We start from the raw sequence: 20,456 nt of genomic DNA on the forward strand, positions 1-20,456 counted from the left end.
CAGCAACAATGGAGAGCATACATGCATCATGTGTTGGCAAGGGAGGTACAATGTATATCGCAGTAGGTGTTTAAAGCAACAGCGTCAATGCAGAAAAGTGAGAGTTAACAGCCAAATCCTATGTCGCTTCAATTCGTTTCTGCTGCTGTTAGCTGCAAGCTGAGTGGAACTATCAGAACAGCAACCTGGTCGGGGGATTTGCACTTTCCTGGTGGTGCACGGAAGGCAGCTGAGTCACTTTTCCCATTTGCATGGGAAAATATAACATATTACGTTTATTAGATTAGAAACAACTTGGCAGGGAGAGAACTTTTTTCACATTTCACAATAAAAGATGTTGAAGTCACTCACATTGATGTATGTGTGCCTGTGTAAAAGACATTGCAAATTTGTTTTCATAGTGTGCAGATGACTGGAACATGTTTTTTAAAAAAGTGCAGGATGCACCAGTTCTGACCAGAGGCCCCATTCCTGATTTCCAGTGGTCTTCCACTCCACCCCACCCCATAGACTGGACTGGAGCCTCTTTGTTGTCTCTGAACTGCCACAATAGCTTCTCCCCTTGTCTCAAAGGGTTGTTTCCTCCTCCTCCTTTTCCTGTGGTGTGGGCCCTGCCATTAACGGAGACTGGAAGATTCCCGAGGGACAGGGTTAGCCAGCAGAGCTCAATTGCACAACCTTCTTTAAAGGGAAGCTGTCCAAAAATATTGCGGTTTGAGCATCAACTAACTGCATTACTTGCCAGGGATTTTCAAAGCCAAATTGGGCATCATCTGATGTCATCCCAAGAGCCTCTCTGCTGTCTTCATGGGCCTTCCGCCTGTTATATACAATTCACCAAGGTCACCTTCTCTTCTCCAGTGCTCCTCAACTTGTGGGAAAGGCCTTCAGTCCCGTGTGGTACAGTGCATGCACAAGGTCACGGGTCGCCATGGCAACGAATGCCCTGTCCTCTCCAAGCCTGCAGCCTACCGACAGTGTCACCAAGAGGTCTGTAACGAGAAGATCAATGTGAACACAATTACCTCACCAAGACTTGGTAAGTATGGCTACATTTGTCACCCTAAAGAAACAAACTCTGAAGCTAGCGACCATTCTCCAATGACTTTGTGTTGATGTGTAGAGTGTCAGAACAGGTATGGCTTGGCAGATTTGTGCAGCAGGGTTAAAAGCACCTCAGAGGATGGGGCATTTTGATCAGGAAAACTGCACCCCTCCCCTACTGATGCTATTCTGATTAAGCCCACCTCTGTCCCACCAGCATTACTCTGACTGGAGCCTCCAACCCTGCTTAAAAGTGAACAAAAGCAGCAGGAGATCAAATAATGGCTTGTTTTGTAACATCAAGTTTATTTTAGTTATTTTTTCCACAGTATTTATATGCCACTTGATTACAATAAAACCTCAAAGCAGTTTGCAAAAAAGGGGGGAAGACAACACTAAAATTATCAGTAAAAAAAAAAAAAATCCCAGTTAAAAACAAATATTTAAAGCATTCAAAAATAATTAAAATCCACTATAAGCTAAAACCACATTAAAATACTGGGATAGCTTCTACATGTCTGGATAGGCTTATTCAGCCACACCAAGTATATTTATATATTTATTTTATTTCACATGTATATATGTACCACTTGGATTGTAATAAAACCTCAAAGCAGTTTACGAAAATAATAAAACAATAAAAGTAGCCTTTAAAAAGCATTTGAAAGTGGCTATTCAGAACCTTCAAAAAAAGATGCCTGCTGTTCAGCCTTGATTAAATGCAATTAACATGTCTAGGGGTTCCCCCTTTCTAAACAATGTCCATGGAAGGGTGGAGGAACCAGACTGGAAGCCACAGTGTGGTGTGTGGGGTGTGAAGGGTCATATCTTTCCTTTCTTCCACTGAAGTCCTGATGAAACACCCCACACCTGAAATCACAGCTATTCCCAGGAGGAAAGCTTTTGTCTAGTTGATCCTCCTGACACATGTGGATTCCCTCTTCTGTGAGAAGGAAACATTTGGCCTTAATTTGGAAAATGCCCACTTCAAATATTTCCCATGTATGATAAGTGGGAGGTCCTTGGGTATACAGTGCTCTGAACAAACATTTTTAAACGTGCCTGCTAATTGTGAGGGCTACAAACTTGTGTTTAAAAAAACAAAGCACGCACACAAGTGAAAATGGAGATTCCCAGGAAGTCAAGTACTGAAGTAAATGCCCACCCTAGTTTGCCAGGTCTTAGCATGGTGCTCGTGTGTGTATATCAGGAGTGAGGAACCTTTGGCTCTCTAGAACAGTGTTTCCCAACCTTGGGCCTCCAGATGTTTTTTGGCCTGCAACTCCCATCATCCCTAGCTAGCAAGACCAGTGGTCAGGGATGATGGGAATTGTAGTTCAAAAACAGCTGGAGGCCCAAGGTTGGGAAACACTGCTCTAGAAGTTGCTGGAGTACAACTCCCATCAGCCCTAGCAAGCATGGCCGATGGCCAGGAGTGATAGGAGAACGTCGCTCAGCAATACCTGCAGGGCCAAAGATCTCCCACACCTGCTGTATATTATAAAGCTCTGAGAAGAGATTCAGCCAGGGCACCTCCTGCATCGCTGATCTGTGCCACCACCTTCCTCCCAGATCAGTAAAGCGAGCCTCTATGTTCACCTGGCACCAGTATGAGAGGAGGGGTAGTGGAAAGGACTGGTGGAGGAGCAGCTTCAGACCCTCCCAACCTTAGACTCTGTATATTTCATGAGAGCTATGGCAGCAGCACAGGGCCTGCGTGAAGTGGTTCAAGTTTCCCAGCAGCTATGACTTACTAGGCAGCCTTAGGCAAGCTTCAGGGTGACCAGGTGGGGATGGAGAAGAAATGTGATCTAGTTGGTACTTAAAGGCAAATCTATCCAATTTTCTCTTTCCATAACAAGATGAGAACAGAAACGCTCCCATCCTTCAAAATTCACAATTCTCCTAATTTTGCCATGCACTTCTCCAATCAAGTACTGTACAGTGGTACCTCGGTTTTCCAACGGTAATCCGTTCCAGAAGACCATTTGAGTTCTGAAACTTTCAAAAACTGAAAACTCAGTAGCTGACAGCCAGGCCTCAGGATCTTGCACTCAGTTGTAGCCGCGTGGCATGTTCAACTTCCGAAGCATGTTCGAAAACCAAAGCATTTACGGCATTATTCGAAAACTGAAATGTTCATCAAAGGAGACGTTTGAAAACCAAGGTATCACTGTAATGTGTTCAAAAATGCACGTGGCAGTGAAAATTATGCAAGAAACTGCATTATATTAGGGAATGTTGCTTTACAAGAATGTGTACAACGAGAAAAACGCCACAATAAAATCCTGACAAATTTCCATGAGGGTTCTTTAATAAATGAATAAATAAATAAATCTCAAACAGATGTCAACTACTGAACTTAAGACTGGGACAAATAAGACATACAGAAAGGATCAGCTGTGCCTAGCTATTCCTCTGCATGACTGTTAGCTCTAGTGCATGCAGGGGGCATCCACGCTCCAGAGCCTTAATCATTCTGGCCTGCCTTCCAAGTTTGTTGTAAAGTTTATTCAGGTGCTGTGTTTGAAGTTAATTTAAGCACACAGGGAAAACATGGCCCATAGTTCAGGCCCCAGTTAAAATGACTTGGGGTAAGAGCAGGTGTCAGCAAACTTTTTCAGCAGGGGCCGGTCCGCTGTCCCTCAGACCTTGTGGGGGGCCGAACTATATTTTGAAAAAAACAACGAACGAATTCCTATGCCCCGCAAATATCTCCCACATGCATTTTAAATAAAAACACACATTCTACTCGTGTAAAAACACACTGATTCCGGGACCGTACACGGGCTGGATTTAGAAGGTGATTGGGCTGGATCCGGCTCCCGGGCCTTAGTTTGCCTACCTAAGGGTAAGAGGGCTGGGAGGAAACCCTCAAAAACCACTGCCAGTCAGAATACCAGGCTAGATGAGCTAATTGTCTGGGCTCCAGATAAGGCAGTTTTTATATGTTCATAAATACAGAGTATTGTGGGTTGTGTAAACCTTTCCCTGTGATCCCAGCCCCTTCCCCAGAAAACATTTTCTCTCTTTTTTCTCTCTCTCTTCCTCCCACCCCACATTATATTCCAAAAGCTGCTCTGACCTACAAGTGCACAGGCGACCAGTGGATGGTATACTGTCGCGTGATTCGGGAGAAAAATCTCTGCCAGGACATGAGGTGGTATCAGCGCTGTTGCCAGACCTGCAGAGACTTCTATGCAAGCAAGATGCAACTGAAAAGTTAATGACACCCGCCTTTTGCTCCTTTAGGGTATTACAGCTCCTATGTACTGCTTCATACAAAATGTGTCATTAACTTATGGAACTGCCTGCCACAAGATAGTGGCAATAGCCACTTAGCTTAGATGGCTTTTTTTCTTTTTCTTTTAAGGATTAGACAAAATTCATGGGGGGGGGGATAGGTCTGTCAATAGCTAAACAGCCATGACAGCAAAATGGAACCCCCCCCCAAATGCACAGAGGCAGTCTACCTCTGAATGCCAGGTGCTGGTGACCAACAACAGGGGATGGCCATTTCCACCAGGCACCAGCTCCACCTGGCTGGCCACTGTTAAAATGTCAAAATGCTTGAATAGATGGACCTTGGCCCAGTGCAGCCAGGAAAAGTTGCAAGCTTGAGGGTAAGCTGCCTACCAGATCTTCAGCAAGCCACTCAGACTTGGTGGATTCCAACGCTTACCTAATAGGACTTGAAACTCCTTTTGCAGACCGGATGAACCAAAGCAATCCACGACTGAAAAAGAGAAAGAAAGAAAAATTCGTCTCCAAGCCAATCCTAGAGATTTTTATGATGTTTTGACATTGCAACTTCCCCCCGCCCCCCAGTAATATATAGATTATTTCCAGCCACTGGATGGCTTGCTACCATTTTCCTTTACTTAAAAAAAAAAGGAAAAGATTTGAAAAGTGATTAAATTGACTAAAGTTACATGTACCTCAACAGGGTAAGCCTCTGGCAAATAACTCAGTGTAGATAGAGACATTACTTAATGCTTCAGCCTTTGGCTTCTGCGTTCCATTCCCAGCCCGAAAGTGCGGGCGGAGGCCGGGTGGCTTGAAAGCAAGAACCATTAATGAAATGCTTAATTTTTTTTTTTTAAAAAGAGGCATTGCTAGAAAAGCTCCTGAAAGCCAAACAGCAGTGGATGAACGCATCTGAAATCTCTGCAGAAAGCTCGCCACAGCTGCTGCCAGCATTCCACTGAGTATAATTTTAAAGGAGTGAAAAGAAGAAGAAAAACGAATCAAGGGCTGACATTCCGCTTCTTCTCTGCCAACATATATTCTCTTTTGCCTTGTTTTTTTTTATTAAGGTGCTTTATTTATCCAGTGTTGCAATACATAAATAGAAGACGACTGTAATGATCCCAGGAGACCCAGTTAAACTCAAATGCTTCATAACTCTACAGTGGTAATCAAGTTCAATCGTGAAGTTTTCCATCAGACCAGTTTCAGTAGCCCAGCTGAGCTGCATAAAAACATGCCTGGCCCACTGCACCCACCACTGCAGCTGCATAATGAACCTTCACATGTGGCACAGAAATTTCAGTGGAAGGGTCAGTGCTAAGCACCGAAAGCAAGTTTTTATGTCTGGCATGGGGAACCTGTGGCTCTCCGGAGGTTGTTGGACTCCAATCTCTATCAGTCTCAGCCATCAGGTCAGGGAAGGTAAGAGCTTTAGTCCAGTAACATCTGGAAAACCACAGGTTCCCATTCTGTCATTTCTGAGGGTTGCTGTGGAAGACCGATGCAGTTCAGACATTACCTTTCACAGGCTCTATGGCAAGCAGTGCTGTAAGCAGAGAGAAGCATTGCCGCTTTCATGGGTGTGCCGATTTAAACATGCTCTGTTAAACAAAGCACATTCAGGTCAGATGTTTGCATCTCCAGCCACAGTGCTGAAGATTAAGCTGTGAATCTCCACCTCAACACCTTCGCTACCGTGACAAGTAGGTAGCAAATGGGAGGCTTTGCTCCATGAAGCCACTCTGTCCTCTGCAACTCTGTTGACTGGACGGCCAAGTTCATATTAGGACATTCTGACACCCCTAATACAGAAATGGCCCTGAGTTGAAATCAGAACTCACAAAGATCCCTGGATGTGCAGTCAGACATGCATTTTGTTTTTGTTTTTAAAAAAGTTCATCCTATGAAAAGACATTGAAATCAATCTACTACACATATTAGGTTTTTTTTAAAAAAAAAAACCCTCAGGCATGGCAGATGTCGGACAATGAACTGGGTTTTACAGAGTACGGACCTGGGATCTTATCAAGATGAAAATAAAGATAATGGTGCTCGAAAATTCAGGACCAGCTTCTAACCCTTCTCAAGGCAGTGGGAATGTTTGGATCAAAAGGAGCTTCTTCACTCGCTGAGCTCCATTGGTGCTAGCCTGCTTCTGTATTATCAGGTTGTTTGTGGGGCAGGGTTCTTTATTCTTTATTCTTTATACATATATTTACAGGCAGGGCTGCAATGATGACTTGGCAGCCATATGCAAAGACACTGTGTAGTCTTGGTGGTGAGCCTAGTACATCCTTCTCCAACTGCCTACCCTCCTGTTGTTTTTGACTACAACTCCCATCAGCTGTGCTTCTATCAGTCCCCAGCATCATATGACTGTGCTGACTGGGGCTGATGGAAGTTGTAGTCTAAAACTTCCCTAAGATGGGGAAAGCTTACACATTGTGGATTGGATGCATTGCTAGACCTACTCAAGAGTACACCCACTGAAATGAATAGACATGATAACTAACTTAGGCACATTACTTTCAGTGGGCCTCCTCTGAGGTAGGCTAACATTGGCTACAACCCTTTGCTTCTTGTCTAGCTTATGGGAGATAACCTCAAATCTAATCCAGAGAGTTTGTGTTGGATTGGGACCAATTGGACATTGGCTGATTGATGGTGTACACAAGTCTCATTGGTGAGTGACTGTGGTAGGAACTCGCTCGGAGTTACTTCTGAATAAACATGCTTAGGACTGCACTTTACTGGGAGACTTGGGTTCAAATCCTTCCTCAGCCTGGAAGCTCACTTGGTGGTCTTGGGGAAGTCAACCTAAACAGGGTTGTTGTGAGGTTACAATAAAACAACCTGACTTCCACTACTCTGTGAGCTTCCGAGACGAGGAATAGATGATAAAGGTAATATATTCCACCACCACCACCCCGCAAAAAATAAAAATTAAAATTGGCCCAACTTTCTCTGGATTCTATCAAATTTCTGTACAGTGTAGCTACTAATTATCCAATCCAGTTTATCTTGTTGAGTTCACTTGGTGTTGTAGTAGTGCTTTTGGCCTGTTAAATGTCTTTATAGTGTTCCTTATTCTCCTCCTCAAAATCAATCATAGAAAGACATTCAGACTGCATTTCAGGCCTCTTTGCTGGTGTCTCCTAGATGTTATGGCTACATCTAGGAAACTGTTCATGAACGAACCAAACCAACATACTAAGGCAATCCCTGGTCAGATGCTTCTAGTAAAATGATCATCCCATCCTCATTCTGCTTCTGCTCTGTGAGATCAGGCCCATCCCAGGCTGATAGCCTGCCTGTACCCTACGGAGTGCCAGGGTTCCTTTCAGACCCCAACCCAGCAGTTCTGTGCTGTGAAAAAGTCTTGTTTGGGATGGAGTGGGTAGCAGGCCGGCCTTTGTGCTAAGAGGACTGGCAGAGAAGCTTAAACTCATTTCCATCACTTTGGCACTGGTCCGAATAGCCAGACCTCATCAGCTAGCTCACAGCATCATGGCTTAGGCTGCAATCAAAAGAGCCATGATCCTGCATGCTGAAGGTATCTTTTGCCTTGCACTATGAAATGCCAACCTTGCAGATAAAGAGACTGGGTTGTATGACTGAGAATTAGTTTAGATGGCTTTTTTTAAAAGGGTGTAGACAAATCCATGAGAGCTAGGGCCTAATTGGTGCTAGCAACAATTGCTAATGGAGCCTCTGTACACAGAAGCAGTGTACCTCTAAATATTTTGTGCTGGGGATAAACAACATGGAAAGGGTAGCCCCTTCAAGGCACAGATGGTGTGCCTTCTTGGAGGATCACTGGAAACAGAACGCTAGGCTAGGTCTTCTTTTGACCCAACATGCCACACTTACACTTATGCTGTATAGCAGGGATGGAGGACTTGTGGTTTTCCCAGTGCAGTTGGACTCTATAATTTCCACCAGTCCCAGCCCAGCATGCCTAACAGGCAGGAAAGATGAGCAATTGAGTCTAGCAACATCTAGTGTGTCACGGGCATGGAAGCCAACTCCTAGTGGTTGAGGCCCCTTCAGTCCTCTCCAATAAAATATTAGAGGGGCTTAGTTGAAGAGCATTGGTGTTCAAATGGTTTGTGTGTGCTGTGTCATGTGATGGATTATGCAGGACGGGGCTTACCTGGCCCCCAATATTTTATTCAAGTTGGCACCCCTGGCCATGGGTTCCCACCATCCCTGCTGTACAGTGCATTAAGTGCTTGAAACTGAGGGCAGTTTCCAAAATGGTTGCTGAGATGGTGCAAGGGTTTGTTCAAATAAAATTTGGTTTTGAAAAAGTCAGGTGGGCCATTGCAAGATCTGAAGCAAGGCTGAAGTTCACAACATTTTCTTCTAAACCAGTCCTATTGCCCATCTCCCCATTAAACGCACAGATCTTTTGTCATGTCATTGTGTTTTCCCTTGCAGCAAGTATGCCAGTAAGTGACTTTAATCCTACATTGGATGCAACCTGTTTTTGTGTTGTTGTTTTTTAATTTACCAAGTTTTCTTGGGAAAAGAAAAATCCAGATTACCGTAAATGGGGAGTACAGGCTGCCATTTTGATGCCAGCAATGTTGTGTGTACACTGCAATTAATATGGGTGCATGAGGAGCATCAATGCCACATCAAGCACCCGCATACAGTGGCTGTGGATTCTTCATCTGTACTTACTCTGTAGGCACCTGTTGGTTTCAGTGTAGCTACAGCAATGCCTTTGGTTTGCTCCCTTTGAGCCCAGCCCTCTTGGATTACAAGGGTAGGAATCCCATTGTCTAAAATCCATTTTCTATGTGCTGCTTTTAAGTACTGTACATTTGTAATTGCACAAGTTGTCACATTATCATATGGTGCTATCTTTTTGTCTTTTGTCTATATGATTTTTTAAAACAAACAAACAAACACCTTTGCAGTTGGATACTGATATTTTATTCTAATGCAAGGTAATAATACCGTGTTACGTTTTTCAATACCAAGTGCAAAAATGTGTGTGTGTGTATAGATATAGATATAGATATATTTCCCAGTAATTAATTTCCATATGAACTGTAGCCATTGGTAATATTTCTAATTCCTTGCCCCACCCTACTCTGGTGCTGTAAACAAATAATAATAATAATAATTCCAGTAAAGCTTAATGCAACAAATTGTAAATTAAAAGAGATCATTCCAATCTGGGGATTTTTTTTAAAGGTTCAACATGTATAAGATAATAACAGCAGCAATAACAACAATAATAAATGTATTTTTTCCATAATAATTGCAAGTCTTGCTTTTACCTGTATCATGCAGACCTGAGTTGCTTCTGGATAGCTTGCTGTGTTGGCACCATGATCCTAAACTCATACTTGCTTTCTTTTGTGCAGAGCGAGTCAGTTCAACTGCATTTCCACCAGGCCAAAATTGTATTTAGAAGTGGCCTCATGGGCAGCCACAATTAAGGCTGCAGAATCCATAACCCACACAAGCCAATGGAACATGATGTGTTATGTGTCATCATTGGCAACATCTGAAAAAGCATGGACTAAATGGCCCTTTGACTGCTGCAGCCCCACCAGAATATCAGGAAATGAAATCACTTCCTCTGGGTCCTAGCCCCTCTCTACAGTCATACCTCATGTTGCGTCCGCTTCAGGTTGTGTGTTTTCATCTTGTGTCTCGTGGCAACCTGGAAGTAGTGGAACAAGTTACTTCTGGGTTTTGACGCTCGTGCATGCACAGAAGCACTAAATCGCGGCACGTGCAGACGTGGCGCTTCTGGATGCGAACACTTCGAGTTGCGGACGTGCCTCCAGGACGGATTATGCCCCAACTTGAGGTTCCACTGTAATTGTTATGATGGGGCTCAATTTGCCTGGGGAGTCAGTTGCCAACTGCCCCACAGGCTCAAGCCAGTGTGCTCTGCACATTAGTGGTTAGAGCATCTGCTTTGCATGCACAAGGTCCCAGGTTCAATCCCTGGCATCTCCAAGTAGGGCTGGGAGAGACCCTCTGCATGAAATGCTGGAGAGCCTCTGCTAGTCAGCATAGAGCTGGAGTGACCATTGGCCTGACTTGTTTTAGGTAGCTTCCTGTACTTTTATTGAGGCAGTAAAACACAGTGAAGAATGTTGGTGCTGGCACAGCTGCAAGGCCCTTGTAACAGCCAGAGCTGGACCAAAAGTGGGGCATGGGGAGTGGCAACACCCTGAACAATATTACTGTTCGGGCCAAGAGAGACTGGAGATGACTCTTCTCCCACAAACCCAATGCTGCAATCAAGCTGTATGTACTCAAAACTCTAGTTACCAACTGAGCACCAAGTGGCAACACTCAGAGCCAAAACAGACCACTGGAGAGGCTACGTGGGAATAGGGTAAAAGGTAAAGGGACGCCTGACCATTAGGTCCAGTCGTAGCCGACTCTGGGGTTGTGGCGCTCATCTCGCTTTATTGGCCGAGGGAGCCGGCATACAGCTTCTGGGTTATGTGGCCAGCATGACTAAGCCACTTCTGGTGAACAGCATATGGAAACGCCATTTACCTTCCTACCGGAGCAGTACCTATTTATTTACTTGCACTTTGAGGTGCTTTCGAACTGCTAGGTTGGCAGGAGCAGGGACCGAGCAATGGGAGCTCACCCTGTCGCGGGGATTCGAACCGCCGACCTTCTGATCGGCAAGCCCTAGGCTCTGTGGTTTAACCCACAGCACCAGGGAACAGGGTACAAGTGCCAAATCAGCCCATCGAAGGCAGCCCTAGAAGCTTAGCTGACTATAAGCTCCACGTTACATTGACAAGCTTCACTGCTGGAGAACTACTGCTTTGCTCTTGGAGGTAGCAGCAGCCAAAGACCATCAGTGGAAGAGGTGAGCTGTTCATCTGGCCTTCCTCCACAATTGCTAGAATTCCTCCTCCTCTTGAGGAAGCCACCCTTTTTGCACCTTTGGTTGGCAAAGGGAAGCCTGCCCCAGTGCCCCATCTCACCTACGCAAATAGTCTGAGCATATTACACCAATCCTAGCCCGACTGCACTGGCTGCCAGTTAGTTTCCAGGCTCGATTCAAAGTGCTGGTTTCAACCTATAAATCCTTAAACGGATCAGGACTGCAATACCTCAAGAAAAGCCTCTCTCCATATGAACTTTCCCAGACCCTGCCATCTTCATCTGACGGCTTTTTTTCATATACTCCCTCCATGAGAGTTCCAGAGGGTGGCAACATGAGAACCTCTTCTGTGGTGGCTCCCCCTTTGTGGAATGCTTTCCCCAGGAAGGCTTGCCTGGCCCCTTCATTGCATATCTTTAGGTGCCAGACAAAAATGTTTCTCAATAACCAGGCCTTTGGCTGACTAAACATTCTATGACCTTTTCAATGTGTTTGTGGGAGGAGGGGCTATTGATTTGTTTATGGTTTTTGAATTACGTATCTTGTGTTATCATTTTGTATTTTTATGTTGTGAACCGCCCTGTGATCTTCGGATGAAGGGGGGTATACAAATTTTAATAATATTAATAATCTCCATTCCTCGGTCCAATGCTGCCTTCCCAGCACAAGGAGGCTTCCTGTTCTTGGAGGTATCCGAGGTACTAACCGAGGCAGCCTCCCATCGAGGCTATAAAACGGCAGCAAAACACAACAGGCCTTGTCCAAAGGTCACTCTCTATTAACACATCATTATCCTTGGAAGAGTCCATCATGCGCAGGAGCCAGATGAGATTGTAATTGTTGAACTCCCTAAACAACAAAAGGCCTGTGGGGGCTCCCTAGGAAGCCAAGAGGCATTGCATTAAGTTGGGAGAGTGAGAATTAATGCTGTAATAGATTTGGCTGGAAGCATTGGAGACTTCTGCCAATAAACGCCCTCCTGTAATTCTGAGCTGCATCTACAGTGGGTCTGGCAGGTACAACCAGCATAGGATTGGATGATTTCCAAGGGACAACAGCCCCGTGTACCTTCCCTCTTGCTTCCAGCTCCCTTTGGAACAGTCTTCTATTGAGTTCATCGGGGACAGGCAAAACCAGACCATTACAGTGCTTCAAAAAACAGTGCCTGAATAAGAATCCCAGGGCGGCTGGGGTTTTTTGTTTTACTTTTTAGAGCATAGCAATCGCTCCTCAGTCCTCGGAGTCCACCTGTTCCCTCCACTCACTCTCAAGTCTTCAGAGAAGCTGACGGCTTTACCAGTCTCTTGAGAGTTTACCAGCAAGCCAGTCTGACTGTTTGTACATTAAGAGGTTTTCTCTGGATGGGAATTCCTTTCCAGCAAGCCAGATAATGGAACACCTTCTCATTTCAATCCCCAGAAATGCAGCTGAGCATTACCAGCCTCCTTAAAAACAAAACAAAAACCCTTAAGTCTAAAGCTCTTTAGAACTGCTCCCTTGGGTAGATGAATCAATCAAGGTTTTTTTTACCTGCAGATAAAAAAAAAAAAAGATGCTGGCATTTTAGCTTTGAGAGTGTGAACCAAAGCCACAAGTTCCCCTTGTGGCCAACAAGTCAAACAACCCACTGGGGGGAGAGCTGTGGCTTGGTAATAGGCTATCTGCTTTGCCAGTAGTAAGTCCCAGGTTCAATCCCTGCCATCTCCAGGTTGGGCTGGGAGACACTCTCTACCCGAAACCCTGCAGAGTAGTTGCCAGTCAGGGTAGACCAGGGGTGGAGAACCTCCAGGCTGGAGGCTAATCTTGGCCCACCAGTGAATCCAGTTTGGTCCACAAAGCCATTATCCTCAAAGCATGCCCATCTGCCCTGATGAGGTCTGGGAGGCCAGGATTCAATCCTGTGTTGGCTGTGTGCCATGTTCTAAGCAGAGAACCGTGTTGTGTAGTCAAGGCAATCCCTGCTCATCGACTGATGAGTGGAAATTAAAGCACTTCTCAAAAGCGCTGTTTGAAACAGTTCATGCGTTTCTCCTGAGAGGGGGCAAGAGAAGTGTACAAGCTGCTTCAAACAGCACTTTGGAGAAGTGATGTAAAGCAGTCCCCACACTCCCATTTCAACCGAAATGTTGAGTGCAAGGGCTGCCTTCAGGCGCTTCGCAAAAGCACTGTTTGAAGCACACACCCCCTTCATTTAAAGGAGAAGGGGGCGGCTGCTTCAAATAGCACTTTTAATATTAGACAAGCACCATCTCTGTTGTCTTTTTGGCACCTACCACAGACCTTCCTCTTTCACTAAGCCTTTTGAAGGTTGTATCTGTAGTGGAATTGTCTTTAGATGTTTTTATTGTTTTATCTTTTGTGTGTTTAATGCCCTGGATTCTTTGGAGAGGAAGGAGTAAGAGGGGTATAAGTTTAACTGATCGATTGACAACAACAGCAACAACATTATTATTAAAAGCCAATGACTTCAGTAGAGATCCTGTAAAAAGGTCTGTTTCCCATAGACAGTTAAGTCAGAAACAAGAAATCTAGTAGCTAGACAACCTACATTAATACTGGGTCCTAACCTTTGCCAGACAAACTTACTTGGAGGAGACTTTCCAGTTTTCTTTAGAAGGCATTTGTTATGCAGGCAGCAAAGCTGGAGTGCGAGCTGTCACTTGGCCCAGCTCCGCCTGCATTTTCTTGAGCCACGCACATGTCTATATCATGGGACTCCAGGAATTTCCTCCAGCTCTCAGATGGAGAGTGGAAGCTGCTGGCGGGACAGAAGCACTCTGTCCAACAGACTTGCTCCATGACCTAAAAAAATGCACAGGTGGTTAACAAAACTTCAGCCATTTCTCTCTCGCTCGCTTGCTGTTTTACAGCCTGCAAATTCATTTGCTTCCCCACACGTTTCTCCCTGGCAAAAACGCATAAGGTGCATCCAAGACAAGTCTACTTTCTTTTCCATGAATAATTGCAGTCGCCAGTTGCTCCAGCAGTAATTATTCAACTTTGAGGGTAATTAATACATGCTGTGCCTTGCAAAGCTGCCTTATACTCAGTCAAGACCATTGCTCCAACCAGCCTAACCCAGTGCTGATGAACAGCAGCTCTCTGGTGACCCGAGCAGAGATTTCTCTCAGCTCTGCCGTTAGAAATCCTTTTGTTGAGATGCCAGAGCCGCCTCATTCCTCTTTTTATCTAGCAGCGACATATCACAGCAAATTTCCCAAATGCTCTTGGGTCCTCTGCAGTCTCCTTCTGGAAGTGCCCACTGCAGCCTCCCTCCAAGCTTCAGGCTCTGTAATCTGACTGCAATGCCATACTTCTCTCAGAAGAGAAGTCTGGGGACGGAGGGAGGGAAAACCAGTTGCATCTCAAAAACCAGTTGCATGACTACTTCCTCATTCCTTGATTTTAATAGGGACACTACATCACTGCCCGTTAGCTACACTTCTTTGAACAGGGACAAGCATACTTATGAGATAACTTGCATTTGGTCACATGGCAACCGTCCTAATCTCTCATTTTGCGATGTTTGGTCTCAAACAATAATCAAATTATTACTGACAGTATAACTGAAGGTTCCAACAAAACAGGACTAATGATATGTGCGCACACATGTAGGTTTATTAGAAGTTGGGCTCAGCAAAGCAAAATATTTCCCTATCATCACCTCCCACATTTTTAATGCTTTATTGTTAATTGTTTTATTTCCTGCTAGTTACATCTCTTCCCTGCTTCTCTGTAGAAGAGGTTCAGGCAACCTTTAGCGCTCCAGATGTTGCTGACTACAATTCCCATCAGCCCTGATCATTGGCCATACTTGCTGAGGTTCATACTTGCTGTAGTTCAGTAACACCTGGATGGCCAAAAGTTCCCCATACCCAGTGGTGTGCCGTCAGGAGACTAGGCTAGTCCACTAAATGTTCCCAGTAAATTAGAGTATTAAAGTATTAAATCCTGGTGTCTCCTTCCCAAAGCCTAGGACTCATCTGCCTGGCTTAGGGAGGGAGGCACAATACTTCAACATGGTCCAAGAGCCACCTTCCCAAAGTCCACCCAGATTTGGGAAGGAGTAAGAAGGGCTCTAGCATCCTGTCCAGCTTAGGGAGGCATGATGCTCTCGCACACAATGTCAGGACAACATCATACACATGATGTCCCCAACATCACCCTTGCAAGCTGGCGCCTCTGCCAATAACTGTACCCCTAAGAAAAATTTCACTGCATGCCACTGCCCTACCCATACCCTATCCAGAACATAGATCTAAGGCAGGCTACAGATCAGCAAAACTAACACCACTAAAACTATCATAAAAGAGCATTGCAGAACTGAGGTTGGGCTAAATTATTCCCAGGATCACCACCAACAATATGATTCAGTAGTTCTAAGACTGGGGTTTGGAGAAGAAGAGGCCCACTGAAATGGTCAGACCCATTTATTTTGCTAAGCCAACAGCCTTACGTACGCAATTCTACTACATAACTTCTTTTGTTACGAAAACAAGGGGCAATTTGTTGCCAAAGAAATAGAGGGTGCTTCAAGGCAGGCAGCTCCTTAAGTCAATTATTTTTCCTGCGTAAGCTGTGTGTGGAATTGCTGTTGACTTTCCACAGCCTAACCTGGTGATGCTGGCATGGGGGGTCTTTGCATGCAAATCATGCGCTCTACTGCCACAAGTCTCGAGTTTGGGCACCGAGGGGAATTTGGAGATGGCGAGGTCAGGGAAATCAGCCAGGAGGCTGGCACCACCGCTTCCAGCATATGCTACCTCAGACTTCTTAGAACCCTATTTTGGCATTTAATGGTATATGAAGTTGTAAAATAAATAAACAAACCCACCTAATGGTAGGGCCAGCCCCAAGGACAGGCTATGTGGCACACAAAGCTCTTGACTTCCAAAATCTCGTCACTTTGCAGCCGCCTTCAGCGAATGGTAGGACCACTTCTGCCAACACTCCCATTTGGGGTGGGGATTAGGTATTTCCTGGCCTCAGACTGTCTGAGCACCACACAGGCATCTTTTCTTGTGGCCCCTAATTACACAGATCCACCCTGACCCTATTTTGTCCCCTCAGCAGCAGCTGTACCAATTTGTGACCAGAATATATAGTGGAAAACAGAGCTTGTTACATTCACAAGGAGCTTGTGAGGAGACATTTCGTTATAATCTATGGCAACAGCATCACCTGCTGACTAATTGTTAAATTGCTCCTTCAAGGTTTTCATCCTGAGGGAAAATTTGCACCTTGCTTGAGGGAAATTTTCCCTTGAGATAAAGGACACTTGTCAAAAAGAAAATGAAGGATACTCATCACAAACATGGCAGTGAACTGGAATCACAACCAATACTTTGCCAAATTTTATGCCTTAAATAACCTGTTACTGAATAAGGCAAATAACTATTGTACCCAGAATCACTGAGTGGGATGAGACGTAAAAATTCCAGAATTTTGAAGCCATGGGGGAAGTGTTTGTATTTCCCCCTCCTATCTGTTCTCGAGGGGGCGATTTTAAAAATGCAACCATTACTTCCTTATCAAGCCTAAACTTATCTTTCTGTTTTAACAACGTGAAATGCATCATATCTAAGTTAGTTGTTAATAATAACAACAACCAAATATTAAATGTAAATAGTTAATATTTGGTTGTTGTTGTTATTATTATTAATAATTCAATTTGTATACTGCCCTTCATCCACAGATTTCAGGGTGGTTCGTAACATAAAAATACAGAATAAAACCACAAGGTGCACGATAAAAACAAGAACAAAAATAAACGAAACAATAACCTCCGCTTAAAATGACATAGAGCCTATGTCATAGACTCTCAATCAGCTAAAGGCCTGGTTGAAGAGGAACATTTTCGCCTGGTGTCTAAAAGTGTACAATGAAGGCGACAGCTGAAGCTCCCTGGGGAGAGCATTTCCACAAACGGAGCCACTGCAGAAAAGGCCCATTTTTCATGGAGGAGGCACCCAAAGAAGGGCCTCAGGTGGTGATTGCAGAGTCCGTGTCCTTGTCAGGTCAGAAAAAGCAGGATGTGTGAGCAGCAGTGCACTTGTGATATCAGTCTAATGGCATTCCTCCAGCAATGGAAGTAGAACATAGCCCCCGTTGGCTAGTAGTCATTCATAGCCTCATCTGCCATGAATCTTGCACTTCAACTCCCAGCAACACCCAGAGGGCCTCAGGCTCTCCATTCCATTCCTGACCTCAAGATTACTATCTATCCTTTAATATGAGTGCCGTAGAATATCCAACTATAGACAAAGAAATACAAGGAGGGGGACATCTGACATTGAATCTGCTCCCCCAAGGGATAGCCCCACTGATCCTCTGCGACCAATTCCAGTCAGGCTGGCAGACTGCAGTTCTAAACACCCTCCAGAAACTGGGTTTTTCCCCTCAAGCCCTTCTAAGTCTGGGCTTGGGCCAGGCAAAAGCCACGGTCAGGCAAAGAAGGAAGAGGACATAGGTAGGGTGTATCTGGTTTGCTTGCACAAGTCCAATCCCTGGCATCAGGTAGGGCTGGGAAAGACCTCTGTTGATAGCCAATGTGGTGACCTCCAGATGCTGTTGGACTGCAATTTCCATCAGCCCTGATCATTTGTTTATGGTATCTCGGACTGATGGGAGTTGTAGTCCAATGACATCTGGAGGCTTCCACCACACTGGCTACCCCTGGTGTAGACAATGCTAACTTGGTATAAGGAAGCTTCATATGTTCTTCTAAGTACAGCAAGAGATGGCAAGCCTGTTATCCTTCACTAAAGCTAACCTGTTGTCCCATTAGACCAGTGTTTCCCAAACTTCAGCCTCCAGCTGTTTTTGGAATACAACTCCCACCATCCCTAGCTAGCAAGGGATGATGGGAATTGCAGTCCAAAAGCAGCTGGAGACCCAAGTTTGAGAAACACAGCATTAGACAAAGCAAAATATTAAAAATTGCAAAAAAAACCCACATACGCTAAGTGCCAGAGGTTACCAGCACAAAAGGATTATAAAAAGACCTCCTTTTCACTGGCCACCTTTGAGTTCTGAAAATGCCTTGACTCTTTGCCATTGATCTTGTTAAGAGGGATTCCCACATGGCCAACTATGATGAAAAAGACAACCTGCCATCTCACTAGGCTCCGCTTTTTATTAATCCCAGATTAGGAATCACGTCGAAAGTAATAAACGCTCAAACGATTTATGGGTTGCAATATCTAATTGTGCAAGTACTGGACAAAGCTTTCAAGTTGGATGCCAATTTGAACAGCTGCAGCCTGAGCCTTGGCTGGAGAAGACCCAAGTGTTTTTAGAATGATATATGCAAAACAAAGGGAAGTCCAGTCTAGGGCTATGGAGAATTATCATTATAACAGTTATATATAGGGAGGCAGGACAAATCTGACTCAGTTTGGATTTAAAGGCAAGCTCACTTAATTTGTACTTTCCAGAATAATACACAAACCAAAATGCAGCCATCCTTCAAAATTCACACTTCAAATTTTGCAAGGCAGTTCTTTAGTTGAGTAAAGTGTGCAAAAAATCATATACCAGGGTAAAGTGTGCATACAAGTGAAAACAGCATACAAAAATGCATTATACAATGGGAAATTGTTTTGTGAATATTACACAAAATTGCATACAAGAATGTGTATATCAGGAGAAATTTGCACTAAAATACTGGTGCCTTTTCCATGTGGACTTAAAAAACAATAGCAGCAAAGCGATGTGGAAATGTGAAGAACTGAACTAAATATTGGAAAAGTGAGAAACAGAGAGAAACAGAGACTGACAGATTTGTCTACCTTTTATCCTGCTTCATCCTCGTGACAATTATGTTTTCGTTTATTTTAAATACTGATGAACTGCTAGACGTTTAGAAGTATCATAGAACATCATACAACAAAGCAGGTAATATAAGGTTCCAAAAATGGAGACAAGTTCCTATCAGTGAATAGACTTGCTCATCTAGTAAGGCCTGGGTAATTTTTTTAAGGTGTATGAATAGGATGAAAACTATGCCTGTCTAATTTTGAGAGAAGATGTGCTCCACAGGGCAGCTGCACTAAAGGTTTAGTCTGAAAAGTCACACATCGTATTGTATTGTATTTTTGTCAAGTTGCCTTGAGACTTTTTATTGTAAAAAGCAACTGATGAAATGAAATCTAATGAAATGAAATGAATAATAATAATAATAATAATAATAATAATAATAATAAAAACAACTTGGGTCCCAGAACAAACTGAGTCCCCAGTTTGTTTAGTTAAGAGTCATGCCTGCTTTGGCCCAAAACCACACACATGTGATAACACATGTGAGGCTGTCAGTAGTTTTGTCACATACAAAATTCTCCATCCAAGGAACATCTTATTAAAACTCAGTGAAAGAAAGAAAGAAAGAAAGAAAGAAAGAAAGAAAGAAAGAAAGAAAGAAAATGCCAAGGTAAACAGGCCGGTGCCAAATTTACATACCTCGCTCAAATCAGCTTCTCCCCAGGCAGTGATGTTGCGATAAAGGTAAAGGTAAAGGTACCCCTGCCCGTACGGGCCAGTCTTGCCAGACTCTGGGGTTGTGCGCCCATCTCACTCAAGAGGCCAGGGGCCAGCGCTGTCCGGAGACACTTCCGGGTCACGTGGCCAGCGTGACATCGCTGCTCTGGCCAGAGCCAGAGCCGCACACGGAAACGCCGTTTACCTTCCCGCTGGTAAGCGGTCCCTATTTATCTACTTGCACCCGGAGGTGCTTTCGAACTGCTAGGTTGGCAGGCGCTGGGACCGAGCAGCGGGAGCGCACCCCGCCGCAGGGATTCGAACCGCCGACCTTTCGATCGGCAAGTCCTAGGCACTGAGGCTTTTACCCACAGCGCCACCTGCGTCCCTGATGTTGCGATAGCTGGAATTAATTCACCGCGGAGGAACACACATATCCCCTGTGTAGAAGGTTAGATTGCAAGGTCTTTGGGGCAAAGATCTTTCAACTTGCATGTCTAAGCGCCTTGCCCATGAATGTTGCTCTATTAAAAAAAGAAAGATTTCAAGAGAGGAAAGACAGAAAAGCCTATTTAATCCTTTGCCAACCTGGTGTCATCCAGATGTTTTGGATTACAACTCCCATTAGCCCCAGACAGCATGCAGACCCAACTGGTATCCAGAACATCTGGAGGGCACTGGGTTGGCAAAGGCTGGTCTAATGCATGCCATATTGTTTGATCCAGACCAAAGCCATGGGCGATGCACAATCAGTTCCAAAACAACAAGGTGGTGTTCTCCAGCTCTGTGTCTGAAGTCTGCTGCTAAAACC

General features: G+C 44.5%; 1 protein-coding gene and 1 long non-coding RNA gene across 4 annotated transcripts in view; one reads left to right on the forward strand and one right to left on the reverse strand.

Annotated features, from left to right (window-relative positions):
* The window catches only part of ADAMTS17 (ADAM metallopeptidase with thrombospondin type 1 motif 17), a 188,599-nt gene extending 182,360 nt beyond the window's left edge, over positions 1-6,239 (forward strand). For all 3 annotated transcript variants that reach the window (XM_079954201.1, XM_079954202.1, XM_079954203.1), the window contains 2 exons: positions 862-1,039; positions 4,120-6,239. In XM_079954201.1, the coding sequence (XP_079810327.1) occupies positions 862-1,039; positions 4,120-4,271 (330 nt within the window). In that variant the 3' untranslated portion in view covers positions 4,272-6,239. The remainder of the gene's footprint in view (positions 1-861; positions 1,040-4,119) is intronic.
* LOC307203537 lies at positions 852-19,645 on the reverse strand. Its single transcript, XR_013833267.1, has 4 exons — positions 19,628-19,645; positions 9,920-9,973; positions 4,727-4,780; positions 852-992 (listed from the first exon to the last, which is right to left on the reverse strand). It is a non-coding gene; the product is annotated as an uncharacterized lncRNA (long non-coding RNA).
* Positions 19,646-20,456: the final 811 nt, after the last annotated feature.

Source organism: Podarcis cretensis (assembly GCF_951804945.1).
Source record: "Podarcis cretensis genome assembly, chromosome: 14".
Lineage (NCBI taxonomy): Eukaryota > Metazoa > Chordata > Lepidosauria > Squamata > Lacertidae > Podarcis > Podarcis cretensis.